The sequence below is a fragment of the Mandrillus leucophaeus genome, unplaced genomic scaffold (assembly GCF_000951045.1).
Source record: "Mandrillus leucophaeus isolate KB7577 unplaced genomic scaffold, Mleu.le_1.0 Scaffold715, whole genome shotgun sequence".
Lineage (NCBI taxonomy): Eukaryota > Metazoa > Chordata > Mammalia > Primates > Cercopithecidae > Mandrillus > Mandrillus leucophaeus.
Genome location: NW_012107753.1, coordinates 685,072 through 703,780, shown reverse-complemented (window position 1 = coordinate 703,780; position 18,709 = coordinate 685,072). Strand labels below are relative to the sequence as shown.

Genomic DNA, 18,709 nt, shown 5'->3' with positions numbered 1-18,709 from the left:
ATCACAACTGGCTGTGGTCGAGAGCTCAACGAAGGCTTTACAGGTATCTTAAACCAGTTTTAAAGAAAGGGCGGGAATAGAGCAGGCTCTAGAATGGGGCAGGCAATTGGGAAATGAATTCCAAGCAGAGAGATCAGCATGCACAAAGGCATGGAGGCATGAGATGGTGCTATGCTCTCAATAACCAAGAGTGATTCAGCAAATTTCATATTTAGGGAGAGAGGAGAGTGGCAAGAAGTGAGCCTGTCATACTAAAAAAATAAATTCAAAAAAGGGTCTAATCAGGGAGAACAATTTCATTATGCTCAAGTCATACTTTATCCTACAGGCAGTGGAGCGCACCTGAGATAGGGGGAAGGAGCAGGTTTGGGAAACTTTCTTGAATGCGCTATGTTCAGGCTTCCTGTGAGACATGCAAGTGGAGTGAGATGTGTAATGGCATTGGACATAGGGTCTAGAATTTCCACTGTTAGTATCAGGCATGGGCCATGGCCCAAAAGGCAAATGGAACTACTTTCTTTAGAAGCCAGAAGAGTTAAAAATGCAATGTAGCATAATGACAAAAACTAGACATGAGATTCCAACAAACCTGGGTTTGAATCCTGCCACATATGACCTGTGAGATATTAGACAATCATCCTGAACCTTGTAGTTGCCATGTATAAAATACCATTTATACAAGCCTAGCTACCAGGCTTGTATAAAAAATACATGAGATTATGTGTGTAAAGTATTAGCACATCTCGGCTGGGCGCAGCGGCTCACACCTGTAATCCCAGTACTTTGGGAGGCCAAGGCAGGCAGATTACAAGGTCAGGAGATCGAGACCATCCTGGCTAACATGATGAAACCCCGTCCTACTAAAAATACAAAAAATTAGCCAGACATGGTGGTGGGTGCCTGTAGTCCCAGCTACTCGGGAGGCTGAGGCAGGAGATTGTGTGAACCCAGGTGGCGGAGCTTGCAGTGAGCCGAGATCACGCCACTGCACTCGCACTCCAGCCTGGGTGACAGAGCAAGACTCTGTCTCAAAAAAAAAAAAAAAAAAAAAAAAGAAATATCGGCATATCAGCACGTCTCGGGTACATAGCAGATGCTTCTTTAAATGCCTCTTCAGGATACTTAGCTCATGAAAATTCCCATTTATTGGAGGGACAAGGAAACAGAAGGAAGGAACTTGTATCCACAGCAAGAAAGTGGAAGTGGGGCAGCAGCCATGTCCCCTGTCTAGGCAGGAGGCAGGGGGATGAGGGTACCAATACAAGGATGGAAGGATGGACACCAAAAGGAACTGCCTCCTTCACAGCTGCTTGAGGGGCAGAGATCACTGTCTACTGTCCTTAACACAACTTGATTCCCTCTGCTGAAAATTAGATCTGCCTAGGCTTGGCTCAGCTTCCTCTTTGTAATCTACACTATCCCCGTTAAGAACCATAGAATACCGGCCGGGCGCGGTGGCACACGCCTGTAATCCTAGCACTTTGGGAGGCCGAGACGGGCGGATCACAAGGTCAGGAGATCAAGACCATCCTGGCTAACACGATGAAACCCCGTCTCTACTAAAAATACAAAAAAAAAAAAAAAAAAAAAGAAATTAGCCGGGCGTGCTGGCGGGCGCCTGTAGTCCCAGCTACTCGGGAGGCTGAGGCAGGAGAATGGCGTGAACCCGGGAGGCGGAGCTTGCAGTGAGCCAAGATCGCGCCACTGCACTCCAGCCTGGGCGACAGAGCGAGACTCCGTCTCAAAAAAAAAAAAAAAAAAAAAGAACCATAGAACACCTGTTTCATGTCTATGAATCTGGGTTGGAGAAAAAGGAAAAGAAAAAAACTCAGAGATGAGCACAGTATTAGGCAGAAGCCTAATGGGTCTGCCTGGAGAGGAGGAGGAGTGTGGCCATGCACTGCTCTCAGCATACAGCCCATGAGGGCAGGGATGGCTGCTGTTCTTGTGAGATCAGTTGTGGTTTGTTCTGGGTGTAATTAGCCTTTTCACTCCTTGTTTCTCTCATATGTTGTGTCCTACTCTATGAAATGTTGAGTGCCAGACCTTGCCTTTCATCCACACTTGAAACCTTCGTTCATGCTAAGGTGTAAATAACCAGCAACAACTCAGAGAAAAGTAGAAATACACCCAGACTTGAATCTTGCAGTGTCACCTCCCCTCACATACCCTCAGCAGATATGCTTCAAAAATTATACCTTCTTTTCCTACCAGTTTTACCTTATACATTCTTTCAAAATAATGGTATGACAGCTATTACAAATTAACAAGAACTACTAAGAATGAAGAAATTCACTGATCATCCTGCGGATAGAGTGTTATCTTTCATGGTGAACATTTATTTGTAATCATGAGATACACCAAAGGGATGCAGTTCTAATATAATTTCAGACAACAGATAATTATGAAGGAGATGTTTTGCATGCAGAGACTTTTGGGGGCCGCTGTAATCCTGTCTCCTAATCCATCTATGTATATTGGGCAAATAGTAAGTTCTCAATAAGTGTTAGTTAGGAAAGTGAATGTGTGAATCGAGCCCTGGTAACCGTAATAAAAACAGTCTTTCTTGTGGAAATGTGTCGGTGATTATGGACTGAACCAGCTGCAGCATTCAAACAGAAATTAGAGTCTTAATAGACAACACACGAGCATGGCACCCCAGAGTTGGACAGAAATTTTCTGTGCTCACTGGGAACTTGGCGCTGACTCTGGTTTCTCTGTCACAGATTTTGGGGTGGGAGAGTGCTCCCATGGGGAAAGCAGCACGTGCTGACATCAAAATTGAATAGAAACTTGGCTGGGCTAGGAGTCATTGCTATTTTAGTCACTTCCAGATGTCTGCTGCTGTAGTTTCAAGGGACAGGGAAAGATGAGTGGAGTGTGCCATGCCACTGGGTAGAAGATGAGGAGCATTCTCCTTCTAAGCCTTTCAAGTTGTATTTAAAGCCATCCCTCAACATGCTACAAAGATGGATTGGATAAAGCCTTTAAAAACTGTGCTCTTCTGTTCACAACAGCAAAGACTTGGAACCAACCCAAATGTCCATCAGTGATAGACTGAATAAAGAAAATATGGCACATATACACCATGGAATACTATGTAGCCTTAAAAATGAATGAGTTCATGTCCTTTGCAGGGACATGGATGACGCTGGAAGCCATCATTCTCAGCAAACTAACATAAGAGCAGAAAACCAAACGCTGCATGCTCTCACTCATAAGTGGGAGTTGAACAATGAGAACGCTTGGACACAGGGAGGGGAACATCACACACTGGGGCCTGTCAGGGGGTTGGGGGCTAGGGGAGGGATAGCATTAGAAGAAATACATAATGTAGATGATGGGTTGATGGGTGCAGCAAACCACCATGACACGCGTATACCTATGTAACAAACTTGCACATTCTGCACATGTATCCCGAACTTAAAGTATAATAGAAAATTAGTTAATTAATTAAAAATAAATAAATAAACAAAAACTGTGCTTTTTAACAATATTCATTTATAGATTTGACTTCATATATATCAAATAGGCAAACTGCAGAAACCTTTGCAAACTAATCATGACTCTGCCTGCCCCCAGTCAGAAAAACAAAACCAAACCAGAACCATTCTCGGGCTTTGGTTATGATCTAATATTTATGAAGTGCCAGCCATTGAACATATGTTGAATGGTACATATGCCAGATGAGCTGGCTGCCCCTAGTAGCTATTGTGCTAACCTAACAAGCTCACCAGATGCTTGTTCTATATCTACTTTCTCCTTTTATGATATTTTCAGTGTGTCTTTTAATCCCAATATTGTCATTATGAATTAGATAAAAGATATCAGGTGGGGGTGACCCCCTCTGAAATATTCTCAAAAGGGATGCCTGGGGTTCTTTCCAAGAGGCCCTGGCACCACCAGGGACCAGTCTAGGGGTGTAGATCAAAGTCCATAATAGGTTCATAGAGTTTCTTGTTTCTTTCTTTCACCGAAAAGGTATGGCACTAGCATGATATAACTCTTGCTAGATAAAGAAAGCACAGGAGAAGCAGTATAGTACAGTGGTTAAGCATATAGGATTTGGATTAGACTCAGTTCAAGTTCAGACACTGTCACTCATTAGTCATGTGAACTTGGACAAATTACTTAACCTCTCTAAGGCTCAGTTTCTTCATCTGTAAAATAGGTATAGTGATAGTAGCTATTGAATTTTTGTGTGTGCAGGAGAGGGGAAAATTATGGTAAATAAGAATTCCTCCCTTGTCCAACAAGATTGTGAGCTAACCAGAAATAAAACAAAGGGTAAGACCAGTGGAGGTCAACATGCCCCCTTTATTATTGTCGAAGCTGACATAAAAGAATGTAGTGTCTTTATGGACAAGTGAACTTCACAGCCAGACCCCTCTGCCACGACAGGCCTCTCCTTGGAGGGGCAGAGCACAGCATGTGCCCTCTCAAGAGGAGGAAGAGATGTCCGCATTTCTCCATCCACGCTCTACTGTCAAATCAGTCGCTTTTCCCCCAGGCTAGAATGAGGCAGTGGAGGGTGGCCGGGAGTGTTAGGTTAATGGGTCTTCACATGGAAGAAAACATCAAGAGTGGAGGATACGATCATCCTAGTAGCGGCAACTTCAGAGTGTTCCCCTGAGGACTCTGTAAGATAAAACAAGGTGTTTGGCAAGTGCTAAATGTTCACGAAATGTATACGGTGATGTTACGTATCACAGCAACCATTGTCACTGAGTGTCACGTTTGTGGTTTGTGGCAAAGAGATAGGGCAATGAAAAACAGAGACATTTGGAAATTGTTGTGTTGTCCCATGAGGGTTAAATAAACAGGTCAGGATATAATCTTTAAACCAAACAAGAGACTAAGTGTTTATACTTAGCACGTTCTGTTATTGTCACCCTGGGACAGAAGAACCAGCATAAAGGTTTAAGACACAATAGAAGGAGATTGGATTTAACACAACTGGGAAGAAGCAGAGATCTTAACTAGATAAATGTGAAACAAGAAGATGTCATGCACCTGGGAGCTGGGAAATCCTCCCAAGCATATTCTCCTGGGATGAAGATTTCTGGGTCTTGGGCAGTTGGTCAATCCATGTCTTACCTTAGACGTGAGATTAGCTCACCCACTCCCTCTGCTTGAGGTTTCTACTGGTTGTTTATCCCTAAATGTTCTTTTGGGTTGCAATCCTAGTCAGGGTTCTCCAGAGAAATATAACCAGTAGAAGATATGTATACACACAGACACACACATATATAAAATTTATTGTATAAATCTAGTATTTATACAACAAATTTATTTGGATTTATCATTATTACTTAAATTGATTATATAAACCTTTATATATATATGTGTATATATATATATATAAATTTGTTGGGTGTTTGTTTTTTTGAGACAGGGTCTCACTTTGTCACTTTGTCACCTAGGCTTTAGTGCAGTGGTGTGATCTCGGGTCACTGCAACCTGCACCTCCTGGGTTCAAACAATTCTTCTGCCTCAGCCTCCTGAGAACTGGGATTACAGGCGTGTGCCACCATACCTAGCAAATTTTTGTATTTTTAGTAGAGCCAGGGTTTCGCCATGTTGGCCAGGCTGGTCCTGAACGCCTGACCTCAAGTGATCTGCCTGCCTTGGCCTCCCAAAGTGCGGGAATTACAGGTGTGAGCCACCGTGTCTGGCAGATATATGTAATTTATAAGTTAATGTAAATAATAGATTTATTACAGATATAAGAGATTCATTTTGAGGAATTGACTCACACAATCATGGAGGCTGAGAAATCTGCTAACCTGCCATGTGCAAGCTGGAGACCCAGAGAAACCAGTGCTGTAATTCAGTCTGAATCTGAAGGCCTGAGAACCAGAGGAGCCAATGGTCTGAAACCCACTCTGAGGGCAGGAGGAGATGAGATGAGATGTCCCAGCTCAAGCAGTGAGTGAGGCAGGAGAAAAAGGAGCAAATCGCTCCTTCCTCCTTTTGTTCTTCGTCTTTTTGTCCTCAGTGGATAAAATGATGTCCAACCATGTTGGGGAGGGCAATCTACTTTACTGAGTCCACCTATTTAACTGCTCATCATATCCAGGGACACCCTCCCAGGCAAACCCAGAAAGAGTGTTTAATATGGACACCCCATGGCCCACTCAAGTTGACACATACAATTAAACATCACAAGTTGGCTTTATTTTTTCTTGAACTGAAAAATGCAGATACAGGCCTGCGTGGCCCAGGGAAGTCCAGACCTTTGGTGTTTATGTATGATTCATTCCATGCAGTCCCAAGTTAAGCCCCCAAGTTCCTCTGAGATTATTTGGAGATTTTATTTTGTTCTAGTTCTTATAGCGTATAGTATTTAAGAAAATTTGTGCCATATTTTGAAAGCAATAGTTTTTTCAGGTCTCTGTTGGCCTCCGATTTGAGTTAGCCATGATCTTTGTTAAAGGCAATTTTCTAAATTACTTCTCTTAATTCTTCCTCTAGGAATTAGCATCCACGACATTTCTTCTTTCTTTTCCATACCTCCACTCTCCCTGACTTCACTTCCCTTCTTTGGCTGTGAGTGTCAAAGTCCCTGGGTTGATATAAATGATATTAAAGACAACCAACTGGGTTTTCTAAGATTCAGGGTTGATTCACCTGATCTCAAGAGGAAGCCCCATATTGAAAAGTGATTATCTTCTCGTTTCACAAAGCATGGTTATTGTCACAGAGAAGTAAGAGGGGCACTGGGGAGTGGATAGCTGTAGTGATACAGTAACAATGCTTCAATGCTGAGAGTGAAAAACAGCGAATGTGAAGAAGGAAAAAGGTACATATTATAAAGGAAGCAGCATCAGAATATGCCAATGTTCTGAGGATAAAGAGGGAGTTATTCAGGTGACTTTGGGAGAGGATGATTTCAACCCTGGCAGGTAATTTTTAGGAACGAGAATCTAATGCACAAGTAAACATGCTTGTTATAAGGGAATGCTGTGATAGTCTTGATGAACGGGAAGTGTGCAGATGAGCTCTAATGTCATCTCACCTGCTCTTTGATTTTTGTGAAGTGAGAGCTGAGACACAACCTCTGTGGTTTGAGAAGAACTGATCTAATTATGGTCAGGTGATTGGAAATGGAAATCTGCCACCGCACTTTGAGGAAGCATTTTTCAGATCCCCATCCCCCAGTATTAAGCAAGCTCTTAAAATTGTAAATCTAATGACACCATGAAGTGTGTTTTGATGTTTAAATCAAAGGGCATTTCACGGTAATGGCTCCACAGCTGAGCAAGCCTATATTTGCTTAAAAATTTTATCTATTTAGAAGTCACTGGTTTTCAAATAAACCAAAAAGCTGCCAGTCAACATGGCAGCTGAAACATTCACTTCCTGGAGCAAAACAATAGGGCTCATGTCAGAGCTGTGACCCAAGTTTGAAAATTAACGTCATTTTGTTATTTCTCTTACGAGTTGATCTTTTCCTTTGAGTTGCTCTTCACGACATCTACTAAGTGGCTTTGTTGTTGGATTTCAGGGTTTGGCACAATATTCCGTTCTCTTTTATGGCTATTATGACAATAAACGAACAATTGGATGGATGAATTTCAGGTTGCCGCTCTCCTATTTTCTAGTGGGGATTATGTGCATTGGCTACAGCTTTCTGGTTGTCCTCAAAGCGTAAGTTTGATTTGTCTTTTGGGAAGCAAATAATGATTTCTGGAATCAAATGGAGGGATTAATTTGGGGATTGGATATGATTTTGTTGCTATTTTATGTCTAAAGGAAACAGAGTCTGTAAGAGATGAAATGTAGTTTTAATACCAACACTAATGTTAGACTATTACATCTTCAAAAGAATTGAACATAAACACAGGCCTTTGAGTCATCTCATGGGGTCAGACTAATGCTTGCATGTCTATCTTGTGTTTAAACATATTTTTTAAATGTGCATTTTTGTACTTGAAGGTACGAATTAACGTTGCCAACAAGACAGGGAAACAGCTGCTGGCCCCTCTTTTGCGTGCAGAGAGGTTTTAACTTGCAGAATCAGCTCAATAGGCAGAATCTATTGTTCTCTACTCATTTAAAAAAAAAAAAAAACCGGAATAATCACTCATCCAAAAAATTTTAGCTGTGTAAGACAGAAAAAAATGAATGGTCCCCAATGAAACCGTCACAATCAACTGTATAATCATGGTTTGTCTTAGGAAAAGATGTATTGGAGTATGGGGAGGAATTTCACTGGAGAACTGATATTACTGCAGTTCATTTTTCCCCCTGCCTAAAATATATTTATAATACTCTACTTAAAGACTGCAGAAGCCTAGCAGAGTTATTTGGGTTTATATATAAGAAAAATGACCCTTCAGCCAATTTTTTTTTTGAACCAGTTTACGAGAAGAGTTTAAACATCTCAAGTAAGGTTGCCATTCTTTTATTTGACTATGCTCAAGGTGAATGAGTTTTCCCCTCATTGTAGGAGGCCCCTCTGCCTGAGGGTCTAAGAGGGAAAAAGTGCAGAGTCACCCTAAGCAGGAGCTCTCTGAAGCAGTCTGTGACACACTTTGTGTCCTAAACCTGCCTCACTTACAGGTTCCTCCAGAGAAAACTGCCATATTTCATTTTTAAGCTCTTTTGGGACTTAAAACCTTGTGGGAAATCCTATATGTAAGACATTTATCAACCTGTTCAAGTGTAATCAGAGACCTCAAATATAAGAGACTGTCCATCAGATAAACTACTATCACATTCCAAAAATCAAAGATATTTTCTAGTCTTTTGACTATATTGCTCTGGTTGGGCTGAAGTCAGAGGTATCATTTACATTACTGAGGCCTCATGAGTATCATTTCTGTGTTGCTCCTTTAGTTTCTATAGTCAGTGGAGAAGAATATTTTCTCATGTCCGATTACTCAGCTTTTTTCGGTAACTGTGCAGGTTGTGTACCCCACAGTCATTCTGCCTAGGTTCAAATCCCAGCTCTACCTTGTATGTATTTATACAATCATTAGCAGATGGCTCAACTGCTCTGTTCTCCTGTTTCCCCTTGGTAATAGAGGTGTAATGGATGTGAGGGCTAAATGAATTAATACAAAGCACTTAGAATATGCCTGGATGAGAAAATTATTAAACAAATGTTAACTATTTTATTAGGATTATAATTCATAGGCTTATTGAAGAGAAAAGGCCAGCATGGTAGGAGTTGAGGCCACATTATAGCTCTCCAAAACAGGGCAGTCATGTATGGTTATGCAGTTGTACATCAGTAGATTTGTATGTTTAATAAATTATTTTCTGGCAGATGAATTTAAAGTATCTAGAGCAGCACTATGCCAGGCAAGTCACTTATATAAGTTTAAAACTTCTAGTAGTCATATTAAATAAATAGATAGGTACATTTAATTTTAATAATAAATGTATTTGATTTAACTCAATATATCCAAAGTATTACCATTTTAACAAGCAATATAAAATTATTGTTGAGATATTCTCTGCCTTTCAGAAGGTATCAAGTCTTTGAAATCTGGTGTGTATTTTATACCAGTCACATTTCAAATGTTCAGTAGCCAGATGTTGGTGGAACACTCTATTGGGTAGAGTGGCTCTAGAGGAAGTAGTGGCTTTTTCAAAGTTGCTCAAAGATGCCATTTGGGATAGCTGCAGGGCATGAAATCCATTTTCCCCCTCAAAGTCATTCATGTTCTGTCAACCAAACCAGTGTGGCCTTGAACCTTCCCTCTGGCATGGACCTTTGGTTGCTCCTTACCTGATTAGCAAGTAGTTTAAACTCATTGCCCAAACAGCAAGACAACTCGAAAACAATACATGACTCTCACCCCACCACCAGCCCATGGGACAATACTCAGTAGAAAAAGAATTGATGAGATATAAATCTTTGTACAGAATCACTAATCATCTCTTCCTACTCCTATCCCAGTCAAATATTCTCTTGGAATAAGTTTGAGTGGATTTATGACATACGTTACTCAAATGGAATAGAAGGGAACCTAAGTTCTAAAATCGACTAGGCTACATCAAGATTTTTTCATTGTGCTCATTCTGTTAGCTTCTGCATATTCATTCACAAAATGGGAGCAAATATCTATTTTTAGTTACTTAATAGCAAAATCAGAAAATAAAAAGATAGAAATCCAAGAAAATAGTTTGAAGTTTTAAGATAAGATGACTAACTTTGTTGACCCAGGACTCTCCTGGTTTTAGAACTGAACGTCTTGCGTTTGGGAACCTTTCAGTGCCCAACAAACAAGGATGGTTGATCACCTTAGTTTTAAGTCCTTCCCTTTTCTTCTTCCTCCCTTCATTCGTTTCTTTTATCCTTCTTTTTTTCCTTTTCTTTCCAGGTCAGTGTACATTTTCAACCACATCATATGCTTATAAATCTTCATGATAAATATAAACATAAGTATTAAAAGCAAAGTAAAACAGCATAACGTAAAGTTACACAACATAGAAACCATCAGCTCCTTTCAATATTGTCCTCATTAGTTTAAAGTTTTATGTCACAAAGTAAAAGTGGCTTGACATCGGGACCCAACTGCTCCCATTAAAAATAATTCTCTAAGCTAAAAATCTGGGGTTTTACTGGTCTGTTTTACAGCAGCTAAACTACTGGAAACAGTTGAATCATTTTGGGAATGCACGTCTTAATAAGAAACTCATAGCTATTTTATCCTTATAGGCGTCTTTCAATACTTTTTCCTGTTTGTAGGTTGTTTTAGTCCATTTTGTGTTGCTATAAAGGAATACCTGAGGCTGGGTAATTTATAAAGAAAAGAGGTTTATTTGGCTGACAGTCTACAGACTGTATAAGAAGCATGGAGTCAGCATCTGCATCAAGTGAGTGATTCAGCCTGTTTCCACTCATGGTGGAAGGCAAAGGGGAACCAGCATGTGCAGAGATCACGATGGTGAGATAGGAGGCAAAAGAGAGATGGGAAGGTGCTGGGCTCTTTTAAACAGCCAGCTCTCGTGGGAACTAATAGAGTGAGAACTCACTCACTATCCCCTGCAAAGGAAGGCATTAATCTATTCATTAAAAAATCTTCCCCTATGACCCAAACACCTCTCATTAGGCACCTCCAGCATTGAGATCAAATTTCTACATGACATTTGGGGAGACCAACAGTCAAACCTTAGCACAGGGCTCCCTGGGATTAAATATAATTTTTCTGTTTATGATCCTGTCTATAACAATACTCATAGAATGGACTAACAAATATTCTTGGATATTTAAATCATGTGCTATACATAACCCTTAAATGATGTTAAAATTTTTGTCTACATAGACTATCATACATATTATATATACGAGATATATATTATAAACTACATATATCAAAAACCAGCCTCAACACATGCAGATAAATATTTTTAAATTTGGCAAAATGACAGTATGCTCATCCATATTTCTGGAGCTGCAACAATAATTATGATTTTTACTTGAAATAATAACTGTTAACATCTGTTGAGCATCTGTCATGAATCAGTTTAAATTACATTACTTCTAATCCCTAAACATTGCAAAGTAGCTATTAGTTTTATAATTTTACAGATAATGAAATAAAACTCAGAGATCCTAAATGAACTGCGTAAGGTCATTTGACTAGAAGACCTCTTTGAATTTAGATTTTTCTAGTTCAAAAGATATCTTCTACCCCCTACACCTTGCCACCTCTCTGTACTGTGCTTCTCCTTACATAGGCCAATGTGTTCCTCCCACCAATCTTATATACTGTGTTGAGTATACATTAGTTATTCCTGTTGGATGGATGGAGAAATTAAGGCTCAGCAGAGTTTGAGGATTTGACTAAGTTCAAATACCCAGTAATTTGCAGAACTGAGCTTTGAACACCTGGCTTTAATTCCAGGACTTCCCTTTTCTAATTTCCAATGTGGATTCATTTATATTGATGATAACAATCATCAGTATAGAGTGATGTCTCTGTCTTATCCTGGGTAGCCTTTTTTTAAAAAAAAAAATTCTATATTAAAATAGTTTCTTGTCTGTTGTTAAATTCCCTTAGAGTTTTATGGCCTTGATATGACTCAAGTGACCAAATGTTTTGTTAAAAAACAATTAAACCTATCAAAACCAAGTCCTTCTTCTACAAGATTCTTGCATATTCCAAGATAAATCATGGCCAGCTTCACACACACCATTTCTAAATCAATGAGACTCTATTTTCTCCCTTCTACTTAGCTGTCAGTGCCTTTGTCCATTTTCTTTACACTTCTTTGGTGTTTACCCAGACAGTCATGACCTACCTGATACTCTACCTAAATATCTTCCATGTCTCTTGACATCTTTAATTTCTTAACATTGAAATTGTTTCTTTTTCCTCCCCACATTCTCACCCCCAATTAATTTTTTTCTTTGTCAAAGGAATTTCTCCTTATCTATTTAGTAGAAAGCAGTCAGAGTTCCTCATAGAATCCAGTCTAATATTTTACTTCTCAGAGATATTTTCATTGGAGATCATAATGTTTGATGTATGTAATGATGAATTTCAGACCCTAGAGAAGGTTATGGAAGGGTAAGTGGACCTGGCCTAAAGGACATGATATTCTGGCAAATCCCATAAAACATATGATTATCTCATCTTCCTCAAACTATAGTTGACCTTGTTTCAAAAATGCTTGGAGCAGAAAAGCAATGAGGTATGAAAGACGTAAAGTCACCACCTTCCATTTTATATTACTGCTCTATGAACTGCATCTAGATTATAAAAATCAACATAAAAAGCTGTCCTCTTGCAAGAATGGACTAATAAGGATGGCAGTAGTTCACAATGGATGGCAGCTATTTACGAAGTGAGGTGATGTTGTCAAAACCCGTCATAATGACAAAGACAGAACTGAACAGCAATAGCATAACAAGCATATGTCGTATGCATTTATTATATGTATTGTGCTATGCAAAAATGCAATTTATGCTATATGTATTTACTTGGTGAGGCTCTTTCCGGTGCTAAGTTTACTTCTAGAATGACAATTCATGTTTTCATTCATTTAATTACTATTTGTGGAGCACCTAGAATGGATAATCTAAGAGAACTATCCAGTACCTGGATCTTTCTTGGTGAGCAAAATAAAGTCCTTGCCCCTGTGGTGCTCAGTTGGGGAAATATTGTAAACAAAGAAATGACCAGTGGTTTTGGCCAATGTAGTATAATTTTATGTTGTTGTTATCCTCTGCAGTCAAATATTTGCTACAGCTTCTCCATCCTCAAGAATTTTAAATAGTTGAGAAGCGCGAAGATGGCTAACAAGATGCAGCCAGGAAGAGCTTCTCCCAGTGAGAAACCAGGGTATTAAGAAGACTGGCACACTCCAAGTAGATCTTCAGAAGAGAGGCATCGAGAGTGGATGGAGGCAGGATGTAGACTGTGCCAGAATTGGAGGAAGCTCGGAATGCTATGCTCAGGAATGAGTTCTAGGACTCATTCCTGGCCCCGAGTTGCTCCTGAGGAAAGGAGAGTTAAATAGGTGTGGAGTAGCCCACTCTCACCATGAATCTCCATAATTCCAGATGCAGGAGACTCTATGACCCCCCATGCATATTTGAACTGATAAGGAGAGCTGCTTGAAGAGTTGGCAGGGACAGGACTCCAGACCATGTGGAGTTCAGAATATTTGGCAAAGGAAGGACTGCAGTAGAGCACAGCCAAGGACACCCATCCCTGAAGGCTCACCATGCCCCTGTAGGCTTTGGCCTTTGTTGACTGTCAGACCAATACAGAGCAGGGTTGTCTGGCCCATGGAATGAGGCCATTCTTATCTGAGTGCCTCCCTTGTCTGCCAGCCTTTCCTGAGGTTCATGCCTGGCTGTGCCCACTTGCAGCACAGGCTTGGATGTCCAACTGGGGCACTTCTTAAAGGCCATCACCATAGCTTCTTTGCTGGCAGACCCCACCCAAATGTTGGAGAGCTTCTGAAGACAAGCCTGCATCCACACACACCCGCCTGCAGCCTTCTCCCTCTGCTTTGCCAACATGCAGACATGCATGGACCCTGCTGCTCTGCTGTCACCTACACGAGCTTACACCCCACTGCCACTGCCCCGACAAAGCACTTTTGCCAGCAACTCTCATTGGAGCATTGTTGTTGACAGACTGGAAACACCTCATCTCCTTCAGCACATCAGGTGTTTAACCTTGAGAGGCCAGAGAACAAAGCTGTGTGCCTGGTCCTATACCATCGGGTTACAGCACACAGCCCAGGAGTGTTGAGCTGAGCCCAGGTCCCCTGAAATCAGCCAGAAATGAAGCCAGTTGACTAGGCCCAACTTACATCACAGTCAAACCCTCAAAAGCATCACAGAATATAAAAGCAAAAAGCCCCGTCCAAAGAATTGCAACTTCAAAGATTAAAGAAACATCAGCTCACACAGATGAGAAAGAACCAGCAAAAGAACTGGGGCAACTCAAAAAGTCAGAGTGTGTTCTTACTTCCAAATGACCATGCTAGCTCCCCAGCAATGGTTCTTAATCAGACTGAGATGGTTGAAATGATAGACGTAGAATTCAGAGTCTGGATGGCAATGAAGATTGCTGAGATTTAGTAGGAAGTTAAAACTCAATACAATGAACCTAAGAATCCAGTAAAACAATACAAGAGCTGAAAGACAAAGTAATCATTTTAAGAAAGAACCAAGCTGATCTGATAGAGCTGAAAACCCCATTACAATAATTTCATAATACAATTGGAAGTATCAGTAGCAGAACAGCCTTAGCTGAGGAAAGAATCTCAGAGCTCAAAAGTGGTTCTTCAAATTGACTCAGTCTGACAAAAATAAAAAAGAAAGAATAAAAAAGAATGAACAAAGCCTCCAAGAAATATGTAATTATGTAAAAAGACCAAACCTATGACTCACTGACATACCTGAAAGAGAGAGGGAGAGAGAAAGTAAGTTAGACAACATATTTGAGGGTACTGCCTATGACAATTTCCCCATCCTCACTAGAGAGGTCAACATTCAAATTCAGAAAATTTGGAGAACCCCTGCAAGATCCTGTACAACATGACCATCCCCAAGATACATAGCCCTCAGATTCTTCAAGGTCAATGCAAAAGAAAAAATATTAAAGGTAGCTGGAGAGAAGGGAAAGGCCACCTACAGAAAGAATCCATCACACTAATGGCAGACCTTTCAGCAGAAGATGTACAAGCAAGAAGAGATTGGGGCCTATATTCAGCATCCTAAAAGAAAAGAAATTTCAGCCAAGAATTTCATATCCAGCCAAACTAAGCTTCATAAGCAAAGGAGAAATAAAATCCTTTTCAGACAATCAAATGCTAAGGGAATTCATTACTACCACACTTGCCTTACAAGAGGTCCTTAAGGAAGTACTAACATGGAAATAAAAAACTGTTACCAACTACCACAAAAACACACATAAGTACATAGACCATTGACACTATAAAGCAACTACACAAACAAGTCCACATAACAACCAACTAACACCACCATGACAGGATCAAATCTTCACATATGAATATTAACCTTAAATGTAAATGGGCTAAATGCCACATTCAAAAGGCACAGAATGGCAAATTGGATCAAGAAGCAAGACCGAACTGTATGTTGTATTCAAGAGATCCATCTCACATGCAGTGACACCCACAGGCTCAAAATAGATGGATAAAAATCTATCAAGCCATAAGGAGATTGGTAAAAATCTATCAAGCCATAAAGAGATTGATAAAAATCTATCAAGCAAACAGAAAACAAAAAGAGAAGAGCTTGCTATTCTTATTTAAAGCCAAACAGACTTTAACCTAACAATAATCAAAAAGGACAAAGAAGGGGATTACATAATGATAAAAGATTCAATTCAGCAAGAATACTTAACTGTCCTAAATGTATAAATACCCAACACTGGAACACCCAGGTTCATAAAATAAGTTCTTGACCTACAAAAAGACTTAGATAACTACACAATAATAGTGAGAGACTTCTGCAGCTTACTGACAGTATTAGACAGATTATCGAGAAAGAAAACCAACAAAGGTATTTGGGACCTAAACTTGACACATGACCAAATGGACCTAACAGACATCTACAGAACACTCCACTCAACAACAACAGAATATACATTCTGCTCATCTGCAAATGGCACATACTATAAAATCAACCACATGCTCACCCATAAAGCAATCCTCAACAAATTAAGAAAAACTGAAATCATACCAATGACATTCTTGGATCACAGCACAGTAAAAATAGAAATCAATACCAAGAGAATCTCTAAAAATCACATGATTACATGGAAATTGAATAGCTTGCTCCTGAATGACTTTTGGGTAAACAATGAAATTAAGGCAAAAATCAAGAAATTTTTCGTAACTAGTGAGAACAAAGACATGGCATACCAGAATCTTTGGGACCCAGTTAAAGCAGTTTAAAAGGGAAGTTATAGCACTAACACCCACATCAAAAAGTTAGAAAGATCTCAAATTAACAACTTAACATCACACGTAGAGAAACTAGAGAAACAAGAGCACACCAACTCCAAAGCTAACGGAAGATAAGAAATAACCAAAATCAGACCTGAACTGAATGAAATTGAGACACAAAAAGCCATGCAAAAGATAAATAAATCCAAAAGTTGTCTATCTGAAGTATAAATAAGATTGATAGACCACTAACTAGATTAATAAAGAAAAAAGAAGATTAAAATAAACACAATCAGAAATGACAAAAAGGACATTACCATCAACTCCAAAGAAACACAGAAAACCCTCAGAGATGATTACAAACATCTCTAAGCACACAAACTAGAACACTTAGAAGAAATGGATACATTCCTGAAAACATAAAACCTCCCAAGATTGGACCAGGAAGAAATTTAAACCCTGAACAGACCAATAATAAATTCTAGAATTTAATCAGTAATAAAAAGCCTATCAACCAGAAAAAGTCCTGGATCAGACAAATTCACAGCCAAATTCTACCAGATGTATAAAGAAGAGTTGGTGCCAATCCTACTAAAACTATTTCAAAAACTTGAGGAGGAGGGATGCCTCTTTAACTCATTCCATGAGACCAGCATCATTTTGATACCAAATCCTGTCAGAGACACAATGAGAAAATAAAACTTGAGGCCAATATCCTTTATAAACATAGATGCAAAACTCCTCAATAAAATAGTAGCAAACCAAATCCACCAGCACTCTCAAAGTAATTTACCATGATGAAGTAGGCTTTATTCCTGGGATGCAAGGTTGGTTCAACATACACAAATAAATAAATGTGATTTATCACATAAACAGAATGAAAAACAAAACTACATGATCGTCTCAATAGTTGCAGAAAAGGCTTTGGATAAAATTCAACATCCTTTCATGTTAAAAACTCTGAACTAACTAGGCATTGAAGGAACATACCTCAGAATAATGAATCATCTCTGTCAAACTCACAGCCAACATCATACTGAACAGGCAAAAGCTGGAAGCATTACCCTTGAGAACTGGAACAAGACAAGGGTACCCACCCTCACTATTCTTATTCAACAAAGTACGAGAAGTCCTAGCCAGATCAATTAGGCAGGAGAAAGAAATAAAAAGCATGCAAATAGGAAGAGAGGAAGCCAAATTATCTCTCTTTGTGGACAATATAATTCTATACCTAGAAAACCCCATAGTCTCTGCCCAAAGGCTCCTAGATCTGAGAAACAACTTCTGCAAAGTTTCAGAATACAAAACCAATGTACATTTCTTTTTTTTTTTCTTTTTGAGACGGAGTCTTGCTCTGTCGCCCAGGCTGGAGTGCAGTGGCCGGATCTCAGCGCACTGCAAGCTCCGCCTCTCGGGTTTACGCCATTCTCCTACCTCAGCCTCCCGAGTAGCTGGGACTACAGGCGCCCGCCAACTCGCCCGGCTAGTTTTTTTTTGCATTTTTTAGTAGAGACGGGGTTTCACCGTGTTAGCCAGGATGGTCTCGATCACCTGACCATGTGATCCGCCCGTCTCGGCCTCCCAAAGTACTGGGATTACAGGCTTGAGCCACCGCGCCCGGCCACCAATGTACATTTCTACATACCAGAATTTTCCAAGCTGAGAGCCAAATCAGGAATGCAATTTCATTCACAATAGCCACAAAAAGAATACAATATCTAGGAATATAACTAACTAGGGAGATCTCTACAATGAGAATTACAAAACATAGCTTAAAGAAATCAGGAATGACACAAACAAATGGAAAAATTCCATGCTAATAGATGGGAAGAATCAATATTACTAAAATGGCCATACTGCCCAAAACACTTTGCAGATTCAATGCTATTCCTATCAAAATACAAATGACATTTTTTTACAGATTAGAAGAAACCATTTAACATTCATATGGAACCCAAACACCCTGAATATCCAAAGGTCTCACAAGCCAAAAAAAACAAAAACAAAAAACAAAAAACTGGAGGCATCAGAATCACACTACCTGACTTCCAACTATGCTACAAGGCGACAGTAACTGAAACTGCATGATACTGATAGAAAAACAGGCACATAGATTGTATTAGTCAGGGCTCTCTAGAGGGACAGAACTAATAGGATATATGTATATATGAAAGGGAACTTTATTAGGGAGAAAGGCTCACATGATCAGCAAGGTGAAGTTTCATGGTAGGCCATCTGCAAGCTGAGGAAGGAAGAAGCCAAGAGTGACTCAGTCTGAGTCCCAAAACCTCAAAAACAGGGAAGCTGACAGTGTAGCCTT

General features: G+C 39.8%; 1 protein-coding gene across 1 annotated transcript in view; it reads left to right on the top strand.

Moving 5' to 3' along the window:
• Positions 1–18,709, top strand: part of TMC1 (transmembrane channel-like 1) — a 194,757-nt gene that overhangs the window by 110,122 nt on the left and 65,926 nt on the right. The window contains exon 10 of the mRNA XM_011965144.1: positions 7,508–7,650. Coding sequence (XP_011820534.1) covers positions 7,508–7,650 — 143 coding nt within the window. The remainder of the gene's footprint in view (positions 1–7,507; positions 7,651–18,709) is intronic.